This window comes from Bactrocera dorsalis, chromosome 5 (genome assembly GCF_023373825.1).
Source record: "Bactrocera dorsalis isolate Fly_Bdor chromosome 5, ASM2337382v1, whole genome shotgun sequence".
In the NCBI taxonomy this organism is placed as follows: Eukaryota; Metazoa; Arthropoda; class Insecta; order Diptera; family Tephritidae; genus Bactrocera; species Bactrocera dorsalis.
The window spans coordinates 46,167,794-46,191,292 of NC_064307.1; the positions used below are offsets into that span (position 1 = coordinate 46,167,794).

The following is a 23,499-nucleotide window of genomic DNA, read 5'->3' on the forward strand; positions in this document are numbered from 1 at the left end:
TTGTACCCATTTTCATTGGGCAGTGAGATTTCTTCATCCGGGATCTCCCTCATCCACACAACAATGATAATGCTGATCCGGCCACTTCAGCAAATAATTTTGCGGCATCATCCCTTAGTCTTCGGTCTTTTGGCTAACTGCTGCAATAGGTAGGCAGCATGGCGCTTTTCCACGTATCTTTCAACACCTACGTATGGATTATTTCAGAAGAAGCCTAAAGAAGAAACTTCTGTTCCTATTTAACCTTTGATCGGGCGGTTAATATGTAGATTTCGTCGTTAGAAATGACGCTTATAGAGTTATTGATTCATTCTACTCTTCTTCATCTTCTTCTTTACTGGTGTAGACACCGCTTATGCGATCATAGCCGAGTCGTTTCTTCTTTTCGATGCGTGGCGCCTATTGGATATTCCAAGCGAAACCAGGTCCTTCTCCACCCTGTCTTTCCAACGGAGTGGAGGTCTTTCTCTTCCTCTGCTTCCCCCGGCTTGTGCTACGTTGAATACTTTCAAAGCTGGAGTGTTTTCGTCCATTCGGACGACATGACCTAGCCAGCGTAGCCGCTGTCCTTTAAGTCGCTGAATTATGTCAATGTCGTCCTATATCTCACACAGCTCATCGTTCCATCGAATGCAATATTCGCCGTGGCCAACGCACAAAGGACCATAAATCTTTCGCAGAACTTTACTCTCGAAAACAACGTCGATTCATCAGTTGTTGTCGTCGTCCAAGCCTCTGCATCATATAGCAGGACGGAAATAATGAGTGACTTGAAGAATTTGGTTTTTGGTCGTCTAGAATTTACTTCTAAAATCGAACTTCTCTGTCCGAAGTAGCACCTGATGGCAAGAGTTTTTTTGCTAGTAACTACTTATTTTATTAATTCTAAATATAAAGATAACTACTCGATAGCAACTTTCATTATAATTTCGTGACAAAATGTACCTTTGAAACACGTCAAAAGAAATATATGTACAGGTATTATTTATTATTTTACGGAATATAAGGGCCACCTAGCTCATATGCATAATAAATTAATTACAAATATTGTATTAGTCGCCCAAACATTCACATACATAATACATACCTATAAAAGAAATTATACAAACATAAATGCACAGCGAGCTTTCAGATATGATTTTCAATCAGCTATAGTAGAGAATCTAATATGTGAGAGTCATGTAGTAGTATATTCTAAGGTCATTTTTGAGAGTATTAATCTGAAATGTATTTGGTTATTTGATTGGCGATACAGCGAACAAGTTTTTTGTAATCTTTAAAAGCGCGTTCCTTTTGACCAATGTTCTCAGTAGCTATTTACATACATTTGTATACGGACGTTTTGTTACAATACGAAGCAATTTTAGATACATTCAAATAAAACGCGCGTTTATTTCTAAAGGTAATAAAATAAATATAATATGTGTTGTGATGAAAATATAATTAATTCAATAGTGAGAAAAAACTAAATAAATAAAAATGGTATTAAAATGGTGAAAACATTCCTCTTTCGAAGTGAAATTAAATTAATATAATTTTTTGTAATATAATGACGCAACGAAATTTTCACATTAGCACTAGTTATATGTGTATTTGGTAAATAAATATAAAATGCTGAGCTCATTGGTTTTAATATACTTGAAAATACATATTTATGTGTATTCGAAAACATTCAGGTGCGCGTTGAGTTATTTAGACGATAATAAACAAACGTAAAATTCAATAAATACAAATACTCATACTAATTATTGTTATTGCAATGCTCACTAAAAACTAATTTTATTTAAAAAATATCACAAACAGCTTCTTAATTGAACTTGATTAGTGCAAAATTGTAGATATACAGTTATGTACATAAGTATAGTACACTGCTTATTTTGAATAGTATAATTGTATTGAATGCATAGTTTGTTTTGAAATAGTATTTTTCCAGCCACAGTGATATTACGTATGTACGAGTACGTGCTTTAGGGGATATACATACATAACGGGTGATTTTTTTGAGGTTAGGATTTTCATGCATTAGTATTTGACAGATCACGTGGGATTTCAGACATGGTGTCAAAGAGAAAGATGCTCAGTATGCTTTGACATTTCATCATGAATAGACTTACTAACGAGCAACGCTTGCAAATCATTGAATTTTATTACCCTAGAAAAGTTGGCAGAAAATCCGCTTTTTTATCGACAAATTTTGTTCAGCGATGAGGCTCATTTCTGGTTGAATGGCTACGTAAATAAGCAAAATTGCCGCATTTGGGGTGAAGAGCAACCAGAAGCCGTTCAAGAACTGCCCATGCATCCCGAAAAATGCACTGTTTGGTGTGGTTTGTACGCTGGTAGAATCATTGGACCGTATTTTTTCAAAGATGCTGTTGGACGCAACGTTACGGTGAATGGCGATCGCTATCGTTCGATGCTAACAAACTTTTTGTTGCCAAAAATGGAAGAACTGAACTTGGTTGACATGTGGTTTCAACAAGATGGCGCTACATGCCACACAGCTCGCGATTCTATGGCCATTTTGAGGGAAAACTTCGGACAACAATTCATCTCAAGAAATGGACCCGTAAGTTGGCCACCAAGATCATGCGATTTAACGCCTTTAGACTATTTTTTGTGGGGCTACGTCAAGTCTAAAGTCTACAGAAATAAGCCAGCAACTATTCCAGCTTTGGAAGACAACATTTCCGAAGAAATTCGGGCTATTCCGGCCGAAATGCTCGAAAAAGTTGCCCAAAATTGGACTTTCCGAATGGACCACCTAAGACGCAGCCGCGGTCAACATTTAAATGAAATTATCTTCAAAAAGTAAATGTCATGAACCAATCTAACGTTTCAAATAAAGAACCGATGAGATTTTGCAAATTTTATGCGTTTTTTTTTTTTTAAAAGTTATCAAGCTCTTAAAAAATCACCCTTTACATACTTATGTAGTAATACCTAGTGCTGTTTATATTCTTGGCGGATTTTCAATTGTGTTTGGACTGACAGTAAAAATATTTATTCAGCTTCTTTCTTCTATTTGATTTGAAAAATGTAAATGTTCTTAACTTGACGATTTATACACAAATTATATACATATATATCATGAATATATGTATTTTTACATATGTTATATTGTTTTCTTTTTTTCTCCAAAACAGTTGCAATTTAAAGTGATTAAGAGATTAAGATTACCCAAAAATTAGCAGAAATCACATCTTTGAAAGACTTTATAAAAACATTTGCAATTATACATTTTATGAAAAGGTTGCAGAGAAGTTCAACTGCAGTTCTTTCAATGTGTTGAAACAGTGCGAAAGATATATGTAATATAGCAAAGATTTAAAAAATATTTATTATATTACAAAGACTTAACAATTAAAAATAGTTTGAAAAAAAGTCTATTATAATTTCTTTTATTTTTGCCAATACAATTTATTAAAAATATTTTGTCCAGAATCACTTTCCAAAATAAAGTCAAATAAACTAAAATGCATACAAAATACAATCAAATAAACTAAAAATACACTTGGAGGAGAATTGTAATTACGTAAATACATTTTTATATGTAATCCAACAACAACTCTTTAACCAATGTAAACATTTATGATTTTACGATGCGTTATGACAAGTTGTGAGTCCCCTAATTAATAAAGTTAGAGTAAAAGTAAAAAAAAATAAAAGTAGAAACTCTCAAGAGAATTTTACTTGAGTAAGTTGTCTGAGTAACAGTCTAACATTCAACTATACATATAATTATATACAGGTATGTTCCAATATTAGCCGGAGTTGAGCTTGTGAGGTATGTTATTTTCCCTACCTTATTAATAGTAGGAAATTAATTTATGTTCGTATGTAAGTAAGCTTAATAGCTGGCCCTTTTTCTTAGTAAATCAATACGTTTTTATTACTTTTGGTATCGTGATAAAAAGCAATTAAAGGAATTAGTGCTTCGAAAGTGATTGGACAAAATTTAGCTCAAATCTCAAATTAGCTGGGCTGACTCCTTTTTAAGAATGCTTACGTATGTATATACAAGTGTATGCGTGTAGATTAGGGTGTTCTTTTTTTATTGAACTATTAATTTTTTTCAGTCCCGTCACGAAATTTCCTTGGAAATACCCTAAAAAAAATTTCCTGAAATGTTTAGCCCTTAATATTATATTAACATTAAGAACTGGACCAAAGCCTGTAAAAATTCTCCATATTGTAGTGTATAATCGTGAGTTTTTATCTTTAAATTCCTACAGATCAGAGATATTTTATGGCATCGTTTTGACTTTAGACGCATATTTCTCAGAATTGTTCACTCTACAAAAGTGCCCAGTGCAACAAAGCCGTCACTCACACCGGCGAGGTAATACGGGGCTCTAAACCCCATTTTTCCAAGAATTTCGAATTTTTTTATATATGTCTCCTAAATGACAGGAGCTATAGAAAAAATCTAAATGACAAATTTGTAGGAAATTTTATTTGCTATAAAAAAGATTCGAAGTCAAAATTTTTACAGGCCTTGGTCCAGTTCTTAATGTTAATATTAAGGGGTATTCTACTCTAGAAATCAAATTTTGACAGTTTTTTGAATTTCATTAAAAAAACCAAAAATATTTTTACTATCCGTTTTTAATGGTGATTTTATTGAATACAGAAAAAAAGTTTTACAAAAAAATATTAAAAATTAAAATAATTAGACAGGGGGGAGAGACAGGTGTAAAAAAATGGCACATCCTGGTGACATTGATCCTGACCCTCCTGGAGGCCTGAAAAAAAATCAAAAGAAATTCTTAATCAGTAAGGATGCTGTTATAGTCCCTACCTCAAGGAACACGAAAAAAAAAATTTTGAAAAATGGCGACTGCCTGAAAATAAAAATCATTTTTTACCCTTTTTTTTGAAATTCCTGAATTTTTTTAAAATATTAAAAACAAAGGATTAAGGATTATGTAAAGATAAAGGATTATATAAAGAAGGTTCACACAAATTTTCAAGTAAATCGGTTGTATAGAACTTGAGATAATGCCGGTACCGTGTGGAAAAAAGTAGTTTCGAGAAAAACGCGTTTAAAAAAGTGAGTCTACCTACCTACCGGGTTAGGTACTGCGTCACTAAAGTAACTGTAGCTCTCAAAATAGTTTTAATTTTTAAAAATCCTTTGGAGGATATGTTCTTAAGGATCTAAACTTTAAATACATGAAAAAATTGAATTTTTCAAAATTTTAGAGTAGAATACCCCCTTAAGAGCTAAAATTTTCAGGGAATTTTTTAGGGTATTTCCAAGGAAATTTCGTGACGGGAGTGCAAAAAATTTATTGTTCGATAAAAAAACACCCTAATGTATATATTATATTACAATGTTATATCAAATATACATAAAGATAGATATAGTCAATCAATTCCATTACGGTCTTCCTTCCTAATCGCTTGTTTCTTTTGGCTATAAGCTTCTAAAAGTTGAAGTGGTACAAATATACAATAGTCGTCTTTGGTTCGCCATTTCTCTACCCGATATCTTCAAGTGGTATTCTGTTGTCAAAACTTTTCTAAGCAAAAACAAAGTTATTTATCTGTAACCATGTTTGGTGCAGAAGAACACCGTAAGTGGTACGCAAACAATCAAAGCTATAACAAACAGACTTAGTGCAAGCAATTATCTTTAGCATTACATGGTACAGAATAAAATTATATTTGTAATAATAACCGGCGAGCACACTCACACAACGGTTATGTTCGAAACTACTTAGAGTAAATGCAAACGGCCTTAACGGACAGAAGTGTTAAAATCAAGCATATGCAAAGCTGTACCAAGTAAAACCCATGGTGCGTAAAATGATAATATTATAAAAAAACAGACCGAATATGATGACTATGAGTGACTTCTGTAAATTGGGTTAGTTTTCATAAAGAAACATATTTCTGGTATAGAGTAAAATACAGTAATGAAACCAAGAGAAGAGGAAGAGGAAATGCGTAGTTGAATTTTCAAAGGTTAAACACGTTTTATCTTAATTTTCGTCAAAACTACGAGTCTTAATGAAAAAGGATATTATTTTGGTACAAGACAAAAATAAAAAATCCAAAAACTTTATTATTTCAATTTTTTCACATTCATTTTGATATTATGTAAAAAAGAAGTAGAAACAAAAGTATTAAAAATATTTTCATTATCTACAACTTTGTCATATAACTGTTTTCTATAAGATACTTAGTTTTGGCGGATATAAAACAAAAACTGTTTTAACTCTTTAAAATAAGCACACCTTCTCCTTTCACCTTCTGATCTCAGATCGCCCGTAATTTATTTTTTTTTTATGCCGATGGGTTTCATCGTACTTTGTTTTATTAAACTTTTACCCTTTTCCAAGGCTTTTTCTTTATACAAGTAAAAATTTTATAACATTATTGTTGTTTTCAAACAGTAACGGAATTGGATTCAATGTTGTCCTAAGACTAATTACAATTGACTTCTAAATGAAAGCAATATTTGTCCTAGGTCACGTTGCTGGTTTTGTTGATTTGCTGATTTGCTGATGCGGTGTCAGCAATTGATCGGACGCGCGAGTTACGTTAGATGATATTCCTCTCACACAGGAAATCACTGCAAATATAAAGCAAGCATATTCTGAAAACGAGTGTGTAGTAGCTAACTAATATTGCTGATGCAGCGTCGGCAGAAGGTAGGTTTCGTGTATCGAGTTATTGACTGAGTAGCTTACATACGAAAATGTTGTTTTTTAAGATGTGATAAACACTTTTTATAACTGAACCAAATATACATACATATGTATATACATCATCCAATGTATATTATATAGATATATACGTAAAACGAAAAGCCGTACTTTATTTATCAGGGGTGTTGTGGAATCCAAGACAGAATTGCTTAGCTGTCAGAATTGCAAACCAATTCTGTTAATCAATGGTGTCACAGAATCTGATTGGATTTTCGTCTTTTCGAACATACGCAAAACCAATATTCGAATCAGCTGTTTACTAATGTGACAAAACTTGCAAATGAATACATTTGGAAGCAATTCTATTAAAGTTTTTAATAGAGGTATTCTCTTGCTCTTGCAAGATTGCAGATTGCAAAAATACTACACCGAAATATACAAGGGCACAAGAGCACCCATTGCAGAATCTAGTGATACACTGCTGGTCTTAGGTTAGACGCACCAATGTTTTTTTTTAATAAATTGTTATATTTATAATCATGCTTGTTCTTATTGTCCAAAATGCTTTTCTTGTCGAAGTTCGAATCTTGTCTAAAAAATATTTGCTCATATTTGGTTGATTTGCGAAAAAATAACTGTACATTCGAAGATTCCAGAAATGTCTATGGCAATCACGTGCGCTTGCGATTGGTCATTGAAATAGACGCACTTTATATTTCTAACTACTAAAAATAAGCAAATAAATTGTTTTCGAGCTATATTTAAAGTAATAATGGGAAAAGCTACTATTCTGAGCTTATTGGAACGTGAAAAAGTAGACTTTTTTCACTCCCAAGGGCTATCCAATCGAAACATCGCCAAACAGATAAAAACGCAGCTCCAGAACCGTTGATAGATATTTAAAGGATCCAGAGGAATATGGAAAAAAGTTTAAAGGAAAAAAGAAAGCGCTGTCTGAACAATCAGTACGCAAAATTGTTAGAATTGCTTCAAATTCGACTAAGTCTGCAGCTAAGATTAAGGAACTAGCCGGAGTAAAAGCAAGCCTATTAACTGTTCAGCGTACAATCAGAAATGCAAAACACCTATAGCGTTTAAAAATCAAGAAAAAACCACCTCTGAATGAACTACGCAAAGAAAAACGGTTTCGATTCGCGAAAGAATACATGACATGGACTGTTCAATCTGGCACGCGACTTAATGATTGGCGTTCAGTTGTCTTTACTGATGAAAAACGTTTTAATTTAGAGGGCTCTGATGTCCTTCAATACTGTTATCACGATTTGCGGAAAGATGAGCTATATTTAAGTCGCCACCACAGCCGAGAAGGTGGAGTCATGATGTGAGGTGCCATCACGTTTTATGCAACAATTGACTTGATTTTTATCGATCAGAAGATGAACGGCGATCGCTTCAAAACATTGTTGGAGTCCGTATTTCCCAAATTAAGGTATCTTTTTTGACCAATTCCTTGGATTTTTGAACAAGGCAATGCTCCCATTCATAACGATTGAGTAGTAAGGTCATTTGTTTCGAGTCAAAACATTAATGTCATGACCTGGCCAGCATATTCTCCAGATCTAAACGTATTTGAAAGTGTTAGGGGCAGACTAACACGGAAACTATACGAAGGAGGAAAGCAATACGGAGATAAGGAAACATTAACTGCAGCTATTTCTTTGAGCTACATAGATTCTCTGTATCATTCTGTGAATGACCGGATATATGAAGTTATTACTAACAAAGCAGGCTGTACTTATTACTGAAATTATTATTTTTTTATTTCTTATGAATCAAATATTAACACAAACTAAAAATTTAAGTAAAAGAAAAAATAGTTTTCTTATAAAAAATTTAAAAGCAAGTGCGTCTATTCTAATGACCCAGAAAAAGTACCTTTTTTGAGTTACTTTAAGAAAATGTTTGAAAAACACAATTTTGTTGAGTGTGAATAAATATTTGAATACTATATTTATATTATCATTAATTTATCCATGTTTTTGCATTTCAACTTTTTTTCATTCATCATTAAAATAAAAAATGTTTAAACAATTGTAATGCAATTAAACGTGCGTCTAACCTATTGACCAGCAGTGATATATGAGCGACTAATTCAGTCAATTTATTGTAAATGACTATTGTGCATGGCTATTGTGAATTGGCGCACCTTCTGCATACATTTTTAACAAAACAAAACTGTAACAAAACTTTATAATTTAAATAGAAATTATAAAATATAATTAAAATTTACCTTTCTCAACAATTTAACGACGTAATATGTCTTTATGTAAAATGGCAACTACAACAGGGTTGCAATTTTATTTTTGCGTGACATTGCACGCAAATATACATGGGTTTTGGTCTGACATATTTTACAGCCCTTGCAGATATTTTTCTGCGTGTGTTTGTTGTTGTGCCGTTGTAAATCTGCAATTCTTGCACCGTGCACCGGGTTTTGCAAGAGCAAGAGAATACCCCTAATGAGTTCCGAATTAAAGAAAGATTTTAAGAGATGATATTTATCGAATGAATAAAGACGCATTTGGGTGTTAAGTTACTACGCCTGCTTTAGAAGGTTCAAAAAATTGAATTGTTAAGCAAAAAACAATGCATCTCTTTAAAAATTATCTAATAATATGTCCCTAAAGTTATAGATGGGAATTCAAAATATACTCGAAGCTAGAAGGGAAACAGTGACCGAGCGTCTGGCAGATACAAATATGAGCGCTTGGGCAGAAAGCGAAAACTTTGACTCGGTTTTTCAGGTTTTGGTTTTGAGACAACTTTAGGGTGTCAATATACAAGTATTTACAGACATATAAATGGGTATATCGAATTCCGAGGTGAACTTACTATAATGACTGGACTACTAGAAATTTCCCTTTAATCAATTATTATATTTCTTTCCCTCCAAAAAAAAAAACATCAAACAAACCGATTTTTTAAGCCTCTGAAGCAGGCTCCCTCCTTAAATATCCGTATTTTTCCAAAACTCAATAATTAAGACATATAGTTTCATTTTATTCTTGTGTTTTCTCCTATAGAAATAAAGATAAATCAATTCGTAACAATAAAATAACTTGATTTCTTAACTTACATTTCAAATCTGTGTGCGACTATCTTCTTGTTTTGTTTCTGACAGCAAAACTGATAAAATTGGTTGCCGTGACATCCAAAACGGATACAAATTCTGTTTCGAATATCAAACCAATAATGTCTGAATTCATGACACCTACTGCTTTTTTTGATCGGTTTCAATTCTGATTCCGACAACTATCAGATTTCACAACACCCCTGTATATTTCAAAAGATTCTATGAAATTCATCACGATTAATCCAATTTTTACATACACAGTATATATGTACTTATGAATTTTGATATTAATATCATCGGCGTACGCCAACAGTTCACTCTATATATATATAGAAGATTGTACCTTTCCTATTTAGCTCTGCAGCTCACGATAGGGAGTCCCCATGTCAGAAACCTCGTTTGGTATCGAACGGCTCGGAGAAGTCTTTCCTGATCCAGACGGAGGTTTTGGTGTTGCTCTACGTCAGCTTACAAAGCCATTTTAGCTATGTGGTACCAAGTTTAGCATAGCTGTATAGGAGCAGTCCCTTTTCGTGCAGTCGAAGGCGACTTTAAAATCAACGATGAGGTGGTATGTGTCGATCTTCCTTTCACGGGTCTTTTCCAAGATTTGGCGCATTGTGAAAATCTGGTCGCTTATAGATGTTCCAAGTCTAAAGCCACATTGAAAAGGTTCAATCAGTTTGCAGTGGGCTTCAGTCTTTCACACACTACTCGCGATGAGACCTTGTGACATTAAGGAGGTTTATCGCACGATAATTAACGCAGATTGTATGGTATTCCAATCGTCGGGCATGCTTTCATTCGACCATATCTTGCAAAGAAGCTGATGTACGCATCTTGTCAGTTCTTCGCCACCGTATTTGAATTGCACGGCCGGTAACCCATCGGCCCCTTTCGCTTTGTTGTTCTTCAGGCGGGTAATTGCTATTCGAACTTCATCGTCATCGAATGGGAATATATCTATTTGAGGAACAATAATATCAATTTCGATTAAGAATGAATCAACTAGAGCTCATACTGAACTACATATTTCTGGATTTCTTTTTTCAGTCGTTCGCGTGATATATCTTTGCTTCTATAAAAATATCCATGCCTTGGTAACCATAAGGTTATAAAAATTTCCTAGTAATACGAGGGCTGTCCGATAAATAACCGACCTCAACGTGAAGCTAGTGGCACATCTGAAAAAAAAGTTTCGACTTCAAATTGTGCATATTATAATAGCTACTCGCCAAAATTTCAGAAATTTATCTTGCGCAATTATCTGTTGACAGTCGTTTTTGTGAATCTATTTCGGTGATTTCCCCCAAATGGAAAAAATTGAATATCGAGCTGTAATTAAATTTTTATTTTTGAAAGGCAATACGCCTTCACAAATCAAAGATGAGTTGGACTCTGTGTATGGTGACTCTGCACCATCGTTTACCACCGTAAAATTTTGGGCAGCTGAATTTAAACGTGGTCGTAGGAGCTTGGAAGATGATGAACGTCCTGGGCGTCCATAAACTGTAACCACTAACAATAACATCGCTAAAGTTCATCAATTGGTACTAGACGACCGTCGGATTAAAGTTAGGGAAATAGCTGAGATTATGAAGATGTCAAAATAAACTGTTTGTCACATATTAAACCAAGATTTGGGCATGAGAAAGCTGTCCGCGCGTTGGGTGCCGCGTTTGCTTACGCTAGACCACAAACGTGCGCGCATGAACATTTCCAGCGCTCTGTTGGCTCAGTTTAGAGGCAATAAAACCCGTTTTTGGCGCCGATTGATAACTGTAGACGAAACTTGGATTCATCATTATACGCCCGAAACAAAAAACCAATCTAAACAGTGGATTGAAAACGGGGAACCAGCCCCAAAAAAACCTAAAGCTGTGTATTCGGCTGGGAAAGTGACGGCGAGTGTTTTTTGGGACAGCCATGGAATTATTTTTATCGACTATCTTGAAAAAGGAAAAACTATAACAGGAGCATACTACGCATCATTAGTGGACAAGCTAAAGGAAGAAATTTCGAAAAATCGGCCACATTTGCAAAAAAAGAAAGTCTTGTTCCACCAAGACAACGCACCATCTCACACCTCAACAGTCGCCATGGCGAAAATCCACGAATTGTGGTTCGAACTGCTTGACCATCCACCTTATTCACCGGATCTAGCACCAAGCGAATTTTTTTTGTTTCCTCAGCTTAAAACTGCGCTCGGCGGTCAAAGATTTTCGTCAAATGAGGAGGCAATCTCTTTCGTGAACTCGTATTTTGCAGACAAAGACGCCAAGTACTATTTGGAAGGGTTGCAGAGATGGGAGCATCGCTGGGAGAAGTGTATAGAGTTACAAGGAGACTATGTAGAAAAAAAAAAATTTGAAAAAGTCGCGTGCATCATGGTTAGGTCGGTTATTTATCGGACAGCCCTCGTATATCTAAGATTAATTTATTTAAATCTGAAACTAAGTGACATGTTAATTTCATTCCAAAAAATTCCTTTCGAAGTTTATTTAACTTAAGTATATTGATTTGCACGTGCACCAATATGTTTAAAATAGTTTATTGATATCTCTAGTTTATTATCAAATTTTACATTATTTAAGTTGATTATCACATGATTGATGACATTTAACTAAATTATCAATGATTTACTTGATTTTCACTTATCTGACTACTATTCGCTACGTCTGCAATGCGGTCGAGATAAGTAAGTACATCGTGTAGATATAACAATCTAAAATTGATTTGTAGTAAAGTACACATTTTACAATGATGAATTTGAATTTGTATTATAATTGAATTGTACTTTCACATTCTAATCCTCAAATACTTATACAAACAGGATTAGAAAAGTGAAGTATGGATATATGTATGTACAAAGCTATATTACACACTCATTTAGGTTATGAAGTATATTTCGCAGTGACATTCTATATACCATAAATAGTATCGTTTTAGACATGTGATTTTCAAAACAAAATAAAACGCATATAATGCAAATGACTCGAATAAGTTCCCGCCGAGGGTCCAAATTTTCGACCACTTTTTGCAGCAATTGAAACCATATGTTAACAATAACGCGTTGAATATTCCCTTCCAATGAGCAATCTCGGGTTTATCTGCACACTCTCCGCATAAAAATAGTTTTGCTGTGTTAGATCGTACAATTGGGGGGCCATGAAACAAGCCATTATGAGAGATTATGCTCATTAAAAATTTCCTTCAAAAAATTGATTGTTTCGTTAGCTGTATAGAATAAATAATCTTCCACGTCAACATTTCCAATCCAAGCACGAAAAGGCCATTAAGTATGGCTCTATAGATTTACTTTGTGACCTGCTTCAATTTTCTGTCCAAAAAATTCTTTCACTTTACGATATAGAAATCAATACATACTAGGAATTCAATGATAAAGTATACGAATTTGAACTGAATTTGCCAATTTCACTTTCTTGCCATTATTTTTTATGTTATTTCAGTGTGAGTGTAATAAAATTGAAAATTAATCCCAAAATACTTTTGAATATGTAAAATAATAAACTCTAACCTACTTATATTGCAGATATGAGATTCCTGTTGGCTATCATTTCTGTGTTATGTTTGCAAATATGTGTTCACAGTCAAGATGATTACTGTTTCGGCAAAGACACGGAAAGACCTCAGACACGACACTTTACATCGAAAACAGCTTATCAGATAATTAAGGGAACGAACATGGAAAAGGAGTACTTGGTTCCAGGTGTGAATTAACATATTTTTCATCTAAAAGAGAATTATTAGACGCCTAAAACATTTTCCTTTTAAATTATTTTAAATTTTACTATATATCTCAATTACTGTGAATATGTATACATGTACATATGTATTTGTCATCAAAATAAGTCATCTTCAAATTCTGAAGAAAGAGCAGCAAACAATTTTTAAACGACGAATTTGGCTGTATATGTCATTTATGATTAAAAGTTATACATTTTCAAGTAACTTAAAATAATGGGCCAGATTTATAAATCCTGTTTTTAGATCAGTCAATTACCAAAACATCACATTAACAATACAAAATATTATGATTTTATTTTGATGCAAATTTAATTTATTTTAAATTTTTCCATATCATAATTACTCACAATAACCATATTTTAAACACGTAATTGTTAATTTTACTATGTAAAATACACTCGAGAAAACTCGAGCACACGATATCTCCAACGTTCGGAAACTAGAACATTTTTTCTTCTCAACTGGCTACTTTAAAACTTGAACAAAATATCACGTTCTAAAACTTGAACAAAATTGTTCCATTATTTTATACGCGGAAATATATCATATACGACATACATACATACATATTCGTGCTGTTGTTTGTTAACATGTCCACCTGAGTATCCAGCTAGATATTGTGCAACGATCGATGTGTATGTAGTATAAAGTATATACTATATACATATGTATAAATGATCAGTATAATCTGAAAAACAGCGTATTACATTTTTGGCATGTGCCAATGCTACTAGAAAACACAAGTTTAAAATACTTGTAATTGTATTTAAACATTTTAACTGCCCTGGGGAGTTCCCCCTGCGGGTAGGGGTTAGAATAATGCTGTCGTAAGAGGCGACTAAAATATATATGCACTATGTCTTTCTTTCTAGGCACTATGTCAGCATAGTGGTATAATACTCAGCTTGAAATGATTATTCTAGGCTTTATATTTATTCCTGGTATAAAGACATTTGTTGGCCCTTTGTGAAGATTCGTGGTGGCTGTGGTTGGAACCTAAAGGCAGACAGGGTTGAAAAATTCAGTTCAATGTGAAGTCGCATTGCGGCCGGGTGCTGGACCCAAAGTACGGCAGAGGTTTTAGATCGGCCTCGTACCCGACCAAAACGGCTAAGTTGTCCCTATCCACCTAAACCAATTGGAACCAAAATATACACGCAAAATGCATTTACACTTTGGGGCGCTGATCAACGCATTGTATCGATCTATGTGCTTCTAGAAAACACCATGAGGGACGGCCTCGGCAGGTACTCACGTAAATCACAACAATTGTTGTTGTTTCCCGGGGGAGTAAAACAGTACAAAGCCAGCCTGGATGACATCAACTAGGTTCAATAATTGGTTTTACTTTTACTTTATAACACAGGCAATTACATTACACTACAAACTGAATATCTTTTAACAATTATATTCTTTAAGGTGAAATCATATTTGAAAGAAATCGGATTGCTTGAAAATACTTTACTTCTTCTTGACAACATACCTTCGTATCCAAACCAAGATGAATTAAAGTCTGAAGATAGTTCAATTGCAGCGATGGTTTTGCCCCTGAATGACACTCCTTTGATCTATGGATCAAAACGCAATAAAATAACAAAGTTATATTTTTCCGATGAATGCGATTTAGTTGAATCAATGAAAAAAATTTACCAATGGATCAAAACCCAAAAATAAAAACAAAGTTATAAAAACTGATAAACGAATAAATATATCAAAAAACATAACATTCGAAGACTCGAACAATTTGTTAACTCGAACACGCATGGTTTTCATTAGTTCGAGTTTTCGCATAAACATAATGTGGCTTAGCTCTGAACATAAATGAAATGGTTTAAGCCCTTTGTCCCGAATAGATTGATTTCCATTACACTGGTAAATATGGCCCTTTCGGTTAATTTCCATCACATATTTCCGATTTGGCCATGATTTTAATAAAAATTTTGTTTACACAAAATGCAGTTGAAAAACTAAGTGAGTCTTTGACCTTCAATATAAGTTTATAAGATACCACATATCATGGTAATCTATTGGTTGTCAAAAAAGTCTTGCGGTATTTTCGCTAGATGGCACTGAAAGCGCGTAGTTCTAGTTTTATTCGTCGCATCGGGTCATGCTATACCTTTTTGGAAGCTCATTTCACGCGCATCTCAAGCCGCCAATAAAATCTGTGCAGTTTATGGACCCGATACAGTTTCCATTTCCACAGCACAACGATGATTTCAACGTTTTCGTTCTTGTGTAGAGGTGGTCGAAGATGCGCCACGCTCCGGAAGGAGGAATTGGTCGAAAGAGACTGGCATAGTAGCAGCCGTAGCATCGGTCAAGAGCTGGGCATGAGTCATCAAAAATTCATTTCAATTTCAATAAAAAAAAAAATTCAATAAAAATACCGCAAGACTTTTTGACAACCTAATATTTAAGAATTTGTCACCTCAAATGTATTTTCCTTACTTCTTTCCAGTTAATTTTGACTTAGTTAATAAACAACATTAAATTTCTATACGAGCATATTTTACAATAACTTAATTTATTAATACTTTTTTATATTGAAAAATTTTATTTACAGGATGTAAGGCAACAAAAATTTGGATTTTACATCGACATGGAACTCGATTGCCAACAGTAAGCACCATAAAAGCGGCTCCAAGATTAGAAATAGTAAGTTGAGAATTTATTAAAAAAAAAAACTATTCGGATTTCCATAATGTTCTGTTTATAGCTTCGAGATGAAATTGTAAAAAATTACCGTGTTCGCCGTACAAAACCGGACACAAATGCTCTCTGCTTAGAAGACCTCACTCTGTTATCCATGTGGAAATGGAATGCCAGTATTACAATTGATCAAGAACAATTTTTGACTGCACAGGTATATTGTAAATATAACACATTGATGTTACAGTTTGTAAGAAGTCAACTCAACTCTTCATAAATATTTAATACTATTATATTCTAGGAACATATTGTACATGGCATAAATCCCATTAATTTTCAATTGCTCAACTTATCTTGAATATGAAAATAAGTGATTTTATGATGTGTTCTAGATATGATTCTAATACATTCCTAACTTCGTTAAATGAAGAATATTGAATTTGTTCCATCAAAATGTTAATAGTGGAAAACATAGGGTTTCACTCGAACCTAACCCCTTCTTCCTTCCTTGTTGAATTTCGAGATGTAAAATTCGGACTAAATACATCCCACCTTCTTTGTATAACTTTCGGAGCAACGGAAATAAATAATATTAAAGGAGACGGTGTTTCTTGCTTGAATCTGTAAATTATAGCGCATAAAACTGGTAGCTAATTGAAGATTTGGAATTATTAATAGGTCCACAGAGCGGATATACAAAGTATCTGTCTTTCCGAAATTCTCAGCAGCTAAAGTTAAAGCTGGGGTTTTGTTGGTCCGTCAATTAGACATACGAGTATTTTAGCCTATGAAAAATTTTCAACGATGGTGAATCGTTTTCAAAAACCGAGTGGAAGGGTCTTATAGCAAGGATTTCTGAGTTTGAACAAGACAATGAAAATGTATTATAAATGAAAGTTATTGAGAGCGAATATATTTTAAATTTTTAATTCAAAGTGAGAGTTTGGGTTGACCGTGTTATAAGTCCTCAAAATTAATTTAATGAAAGTTATTAAATTTAATTTTTTTTAGGGATATGAAGATCTTAAAGGAACAGCAAAAACTTACCAAAGGTTATATGGTGATGTTTTAAATAAAAACTACAATAACAGTCATTATAAGGTACTATTAACACTTTATTTGTCAGAAACTGTAATTGAAGTAACTATATGTTTTAATATTTATTATTAATTTAATAGTTCCGTCACACAGACACGCAACGCACTACAGAAAGTTTTAAGGCTTTTGTGGAGGGTCTCTTTGGTGTTAATAACACTGTACAACCAGATCCAATACCAGAAGAGGATTTGCTTTTACGGCCTTATGACTATTGCGAGTCTTGGAAAGCTCATGACTACAGCGGAATTAACTCTGAGAGCTATAAATTCAAGCATTCAGCTGTCTGGAATAAAACTATTGAAGAAATCTCAAAACGATTGGGGTATGAATATATTCCATTATTTGTTTTATTGTTTGAACACTAAGTAAGTAAGTTTAGGCATGAAAAAGTTCGTCATATAAAGAGAAGCGTTGAAAGTTTTGTGCTGATATTATTTCTGTCCTTTTTAAATTAGCGCTAGTAATTTTTGGATGCTTTTATCACAATGAGCATTGAACAGTGATATGATTCCACGGCTATTTAGAGGGTACTTATGCAGAGTATATTCAACTATTGTAAATCAAAAGTACGAGCTATTGAATATAGCACTAGCCTGAGTGATTGATCTTCAGTATGATAAGATAGCATCCTTGCAACGATTTTATTGTTTATGCAATGCAAATGTATCTTTTCGTAAGCTGTGTTTTTTTTTTTTGTCTTTTTAAAAAACGTATATTACTTAACAAATACCTATATAGATGAAAACATGATTATTATGAACTAATCACGAACGATGAAGTACTAAGTTCAAGCGGAACTGATCAATAAATAATTTAACAGTTTGAAATATATGTATATATAAAAAAAAATATTTAAAAATAATTATTTTTTATTCATTTTTTATCATAAATATTTTACAGATTTCAGTATCCTTTGGAGTCTAGTGATGTTGAATTGATGTGGGATATGTGTCGTTATGAACAGGCCTGGCAAGTTGATCGCATAAGCGCATGGTGTGCTGTAAGTATCTGTATACAACTCTTTTGAACTACGATACTATTTGAATTAAAATATTTTTAAGCCGTCACTTGCTTTAGAAAGTTTCACAATACCCTATCGAAAGAATATAATAATAATAGAATAGATGGAATACCCCCTGTGAGTACTGAACTCAATTTTGTCCAATAATTCTCCGTATCTCAGTGATAAGTATATCCGAATGTATCACTCCCTAGTAAAATTAAAATATTTTTAAGCCGTCACTTGCTTTAGAAAGTTTCACAATACCCTATCGAAAGAATATAATAATAATAGAATAGATGGAATACCCCCTGTGAGTACTGAACTCAATTTTGTCCAATAATTCTCCGTATTTAATACGATAGTATCTCAGTGATAAGTATATCCGAATGTAGCACTCCCTAGTAAATTATACTTGCATATGACACTGGCAATCAGTTAAGATATACATACGTTACATACGTAACGTATATGCCTTTGTGGACCTCATATATACTATTTACCTGAAACTTCATACATATACGATATTTTCTGTACTTCTACTGTATAATACTGAGAATGAAAAAATTTAAATATCTTGATAAACTTGGTATACGTATTCCTCTAAAGAGGTTGGCGTTGTAAATGAGGAGAATCGAATTATTATTGCTAAATGTTTCTTGACCATCTCCAGAGGTAGACGTTGCAGAAAAGAATTAGACCAATTTGATGCTCGAAAATGAATGTTCAAATTTGAAATTTGTCCGCCGTTATGTAAAGTATGTGGTTACCTTCGAACTTTGCCATTTCTGCCTTACTTATTTTATACAATTTTCGCTGTTACCAAGAAAAATGTCCGTCATTATATTCCTACACTTTGAAAATATATAATGTTTGAATGCGGCTGAATTTTACCCTTACATACATACATACATAGTTTTTTGATTGCTTTTTCACTATGCAAGTATTTAACTTTCTTTTCTTTAGGTTCTTACATCGGAACAAGTTACTATACTTGAGTACGAAGATGATATGAAGTACTATTATAAACTCGGCTACGGTTATGAAGAAAATACTCGATTGAATTGCCGCGCTGCTCAGGATATGCTGACGCATCTTAACAGCGAAACTACACCTAATGTTGTTGCTTATTTTGCGCACACTAGTGGAGTGCAGACACTTCTTGCTGCATTAGGTATAGCAAAGGATAATACGCCTCTTACTGCCGCCAATTACAATAGGTCCGACTACAAATGGAGAACTAGCAATTTGGATCCTTTCGCATCAAATTTTATTGCAGTAAAGTATGAATGCAACGATAACATGCCCGATAAGGCTATTTTCTTTCTTAATCAAAACGCTGTGGAATTCGATTGGTGCGATGGTAGTTTGTGCGATTGGCCTGAAGTTTTAAAACAGTATCAATTACTTTACACCGCTGATTGCAGCAATTTTTACTGTGCGGGTGCAAGTGCGGTTTCCATAGTAACATCATTATCTTTGTTGTTGTTTTGTACTTCTATAATCTTACGCTTAATGTATTAACGTAATAATAAAAATTAGTTACAAATGTTTTTATGTATTATTGTATTGTTTTTATGCGTTATTATTTCAATTAATTGTGTGGAGCAAGGCCTTATATTTGAAATATCCTTAGTGTATATGAATTTGCGACATGGCACTGAAGGGTATTATGAGGCTAATTTCAGGTTCAAATTCATCCGCCAACTCAGACGTTGGAAGATAACAACCCTTTTTCGTTTAACAGCCGTGATTTTGAGCAAGTTTTGTTTGACTTTTATGAAACAAACTTTAGTCCGAGACACAAATAAATTTCGAAATTTATTTTTGCGTGCATCATAACTATCTCCTTTACTACTTGAAGAAGCATACTATTGTCAAGGATGACATGTGCAAGACTCTCTCAATTTCCCTAATTTTTCTCTCATTCTCTTTCCCTGTTTATTAAGGTTAGGGAATTTTGATGGACTGATACCAAAAAAAGCCGGATGCCAGAAATATACCTGCTAAAAATATCTGCCAAAATCTGTGCGAAACACTATTTCAAGCAACGATAGATGTTCTAAAAAATGTGGGTTTTAACAGCTCTTTCTCGAATCAAAAATTTTCGTATCATATCATCCTTACTATAGTGGTTGCGCATGTGTCTAAATTACCTTGTTGTGACGTGGGAGCCTAGTCGCGAGTGCGACAACTGTTTGTTTGATGACAGGAGATATTTCGTCTCGCCCTCGTTCAACACCAGATCCATTTGCTTCGCTGCCTTATCCATTCTGGAAAAAGCAGAACTAAGGATCTAAGGGAGGACGCAGTCATGTGTAGAAGTTCACGCAAGTGAGGACAGTTCTCTGATCGTTATTCACTTAGGAGTGGCCAGAAACGATTGTTTTACATATGGCTCAAGCAGCTCACGACTTTCGGTCTTTGACCATGTATCCTCTGGGTAGCCTAAGAACATCCGTTTAAAAGCGAGATAAAGTGAAAAGGCGAAACACCCCTTTCACAGGATTGTGCGTTGGGTTTGGGAACAGCCACGTAAAACGCGCCCTCAATGAAAGATTACCAACTGCCTCAGATGAGAGACCCCCTTTTGGGTGACGACCATGGCAAACGAACTATGGACTACGATTTGAGGGCATTCACCTAGAACGTTCGGTCTCTTAATTGGGAAGGTGCAGCTGCCCAGCTGGTTGATGTCCTCGTTAGAGTGAAGGCTGACATCACCGCCGCCCAAGAATGCTATGGACGGGACTTAGGCGAGTAGGTCCTTGTGGCATTTACTGCAGCGGCCATATTAAGGAACGCAAGTTTGGTGTGCGATTCGTGGTGGGAGGGAGACTCCGTCGCCGAGTACTATCATTCACTCCGGTGGAGGAACGTCTAGCCATAATCTGCATCAAAACGAGGTTCTTCAACATATCGCTGATTTGCACCTACGCCCGGATGGAAGAGAAAGACGATGTGACCTTAGATGCCTTCTATGAGCGCTTGGAGCGCACCTATGAAAACTGCTCACGTTACGTTGTCAAAATCGTGCTTGGCGACTTTAACGCCAGGGTGGGCAAGGAAGGTATCTTTGGCAGAACAGTCCTGCTCTCTGAGAGCACTCGACAACAACTCGGTTGTTGTTGTTGTTGTAGCGGCAGAGTTCTGCCGAGTTGACAGTCCTTGGCCGGATAAAATCCGGGTCCGTTCCGGTTACGTAGACCCGACTGTCGTGGGAACGAGACAACAACTCGGTATAATTGAACTGTGGGACGGCATTTCATGCTCCTTAAGTACAGCTGCAACCGAAACCATTGGTTTTCGAAAAACGCAAAAGAACAGCTGTTACGACGAGGAGTGCCGTGTCGCAACGGAGAGGAGGCAAGTACGGGATAGATACCGAGAGGTAAAGAGGGAAGCGAGACCCATTTGCAGACAGAAAAAGAGAGATGCCGAAATGCGTGAGTATGAAGAATACTCGAAAATATGCGGCGGCTAACAGAAGGTTTCAAGACCGGAGCATACTCTTGTAAAACCCCCAAAGGTAATCAGTTTCTCGACGTCGATCCTTCTTTGGGTTGGTTGACGGGTGTTTTTGCTGCACAGAGGTGGGTGCGTGTCTTGGCTGCAACAAGATGGTGGTTGGAGTTAGATCTTCGGAGCGTATGCATGTCTAAAAGACTGGAGACTCATCTTACGTCTATCCCAACATGATCGATCTGGTTGGTGGTTTTTCGATTCAGAGACAGCCAGGTAGCTTGGTGAATTTGCTAAGTATATGCTGGAATATAGACCCATATTTCGGGTCCCGGCTAAGTCGATCAGACTCAACCCATTTTGTGATGTTTCCTCGTAGAGGCTGAATTTACCGACTGTTGTGCTAAATATACCTTCCTTGCCCACCCTGGCGTTTATGTTGCCAAACACGATTTTGAAATCGGATCAGCGATCTGAGAACTTTCCTCACTTGCGTGAACTCTATACATGACTCCATCCTCAAAACTACGTTGAATTTATTATTTTTGAACGCGAACATTGTCGCAGATCAACATGCAATAATATTAATAAGTTAATATTCTTATTCTTATGTAAGCAACTTTTATATGCGTGATTGCAACATTTTTATAAAATATTTTTTGCGAAAGCAAAAACCACTCGTGCTCTTGTGAAGTGGATTGCGATACGTCAATATTGCTTAACATTTATATCATTCATTAAATGTCGTAACGTCAAGATCAATTAATATTGTAAGTGTAGCAGTCGCCTAAGATTCCTACGAGACCAACAAGTGGAAAAGGAATCACTGAATTGTTTATATATAGTATTATTATTATAGGTTGTTTGAACGTCTAATATTTATAGAGAAGAAATGGCTATTTCTCGACCGGGTATAATTCATATGGGCTTTAAAATTTTACCAACTAAATATTATGTTTTGTTATAGATGAGGTCTATCAGTTTTCTAATAATCTGCCTATTGAGGTTTCTTATAAAAACTCCACAACATACACGCGCTGCAATACTTATGACCCTAGAGTTATAGCACAAGGAAATTCTTGGCATCAAATTGTGGTTCAGCACAATGGGAAATTCGGTGGACGAGATAGTATGCCAGAAATCTTGCAAGTAATCTTTGAAGCTGTTGAAGGAGAAGAGCTGTTTCCTGTTGCATATCGGGTAAATATTTACTAAATTATCGTCCTAGCTAAAATTCATCACTTTATTATTTTATGAAATAATTTTATTAACTAACAGCTAAAAAAATGTATAATTACAAAATTAAAGCATGGTAAAAAATATAAGACATGATGTTCTCATAAATTAGCAATATGTATAGTTGATCGTAAAAGCAAACTACATGAATGAGAAAGAAATTATCCTTGATGGATTTTAAAAATTCTTGCAATGGATGCCTAATAAGTTTTCATTGAAACTACTATCGGTTTGTTTCTCGATTATGTACGCACTGCCGAAATCTGAATACAGTAAATTATAATTGAGATTCGTTACTTGTAAGACTGCTTTTCTATTTGGACCAAGTATAAAAACAATGCCATTGTGTGATTGAATCTTCGAGGATGTTTTCCAGATAATTAATATAGAGTCTTCTAATATATTTGTAATAAGTTATTTTTCGAGTTGAATCGGAATTAATTCTTTCTATATACACATTTATTTTAATATGAAAAAGTCAAACCTTTTTTTCACGACTGTCGTGGGAAGTACCTTATGATACTTGGCTTACA

At 34.6% G+C, this 23,499-nt stretch overlaps 1 protein-coding gene and 1 long non-coding RNA gene across 5 annotated transcripts; both read left to right on the top strand.

The window, feature by feature from the left end:
• The first annotated feature begins 1,152 nt into the window (after positions 1–1,152).
• LOC105233980 (multiple inositol polyphosphate phosphatase 1) lies at positions 1,153–19,821 on the top strand. 4 transcript variants are annotated; one of them, XM_049458583.1, is made up of 8 exons: positions 1,153–1,402; positions 13,304–13,480; positions 16,085–16,176; positions 16,238–16,384; positions 17,182–17,271; positions 17,349–17,590; positions 18,169–18,268; positions 19,235–19,821. In XM_049458583.1, the coding sequence occupies exons 2-8, from the start codon at positions 13,306–13,308 to the stop codon at positions 19,790–19,792; spliced, it is 1,404 nt and encodes a 467-aa protein (XP_049314540.1). In that variant the 5' UTR covers positions 1,153–1,402; positions 13,304–13,305; the 3' UTR covers positions 19,793–19,821. The 4 variants fall into 4 exon arrangements, with proteins under 4 accessions (XP_049314540.1, XP_049314542.1, XP_049314539.1 ...); XM_049458582.1 differs by lacking the exon at positions 1,153–1,402 and adding an exon at positions 1,640–1,676; XM_049458584.1 differs by lacking the exon at positions 1,153–1,402 and adding an exon at positions 6,510–6,659.
• Positions 19,822–21,503: 1,682 nt separating this feature from the next.
• Positions 21,504–22,930, top strand: LOC125778918 (uncharacterized). The gene is made up of 2 exons (XR_007423025.1): positions 21,504–22,641; positions 22,698–22,930. It is a non-coding gene; the product is annotated as an uncharacterized LOC125778918 (long non-coding RNA).
• Positions 22,931–23,499: the final 569 nt, after the last annotated feature.

Bases quoted from the DNA above. Each gene is read 5' to 3' on its own strand.
- LOC105233980 (XM_049458582.1), top strand. From the start codon at position 1,655: ATGTGTATTCGAAAACATTCAG. The intron at 13,481-16,084 runs GTGTGAATTAAC...TTTTATTTACAG, and splicing joins AAAGGAGTACTTGGTTCCAG to GATGTAAGGCAACAAAAATT. The intron at 17,272-17,348 runs GTACTATTAACA...TTAATTTAATAG, and splicing joins ACAATAACAGTCATTATAAG to TTCCGTCACACAGACACGCA.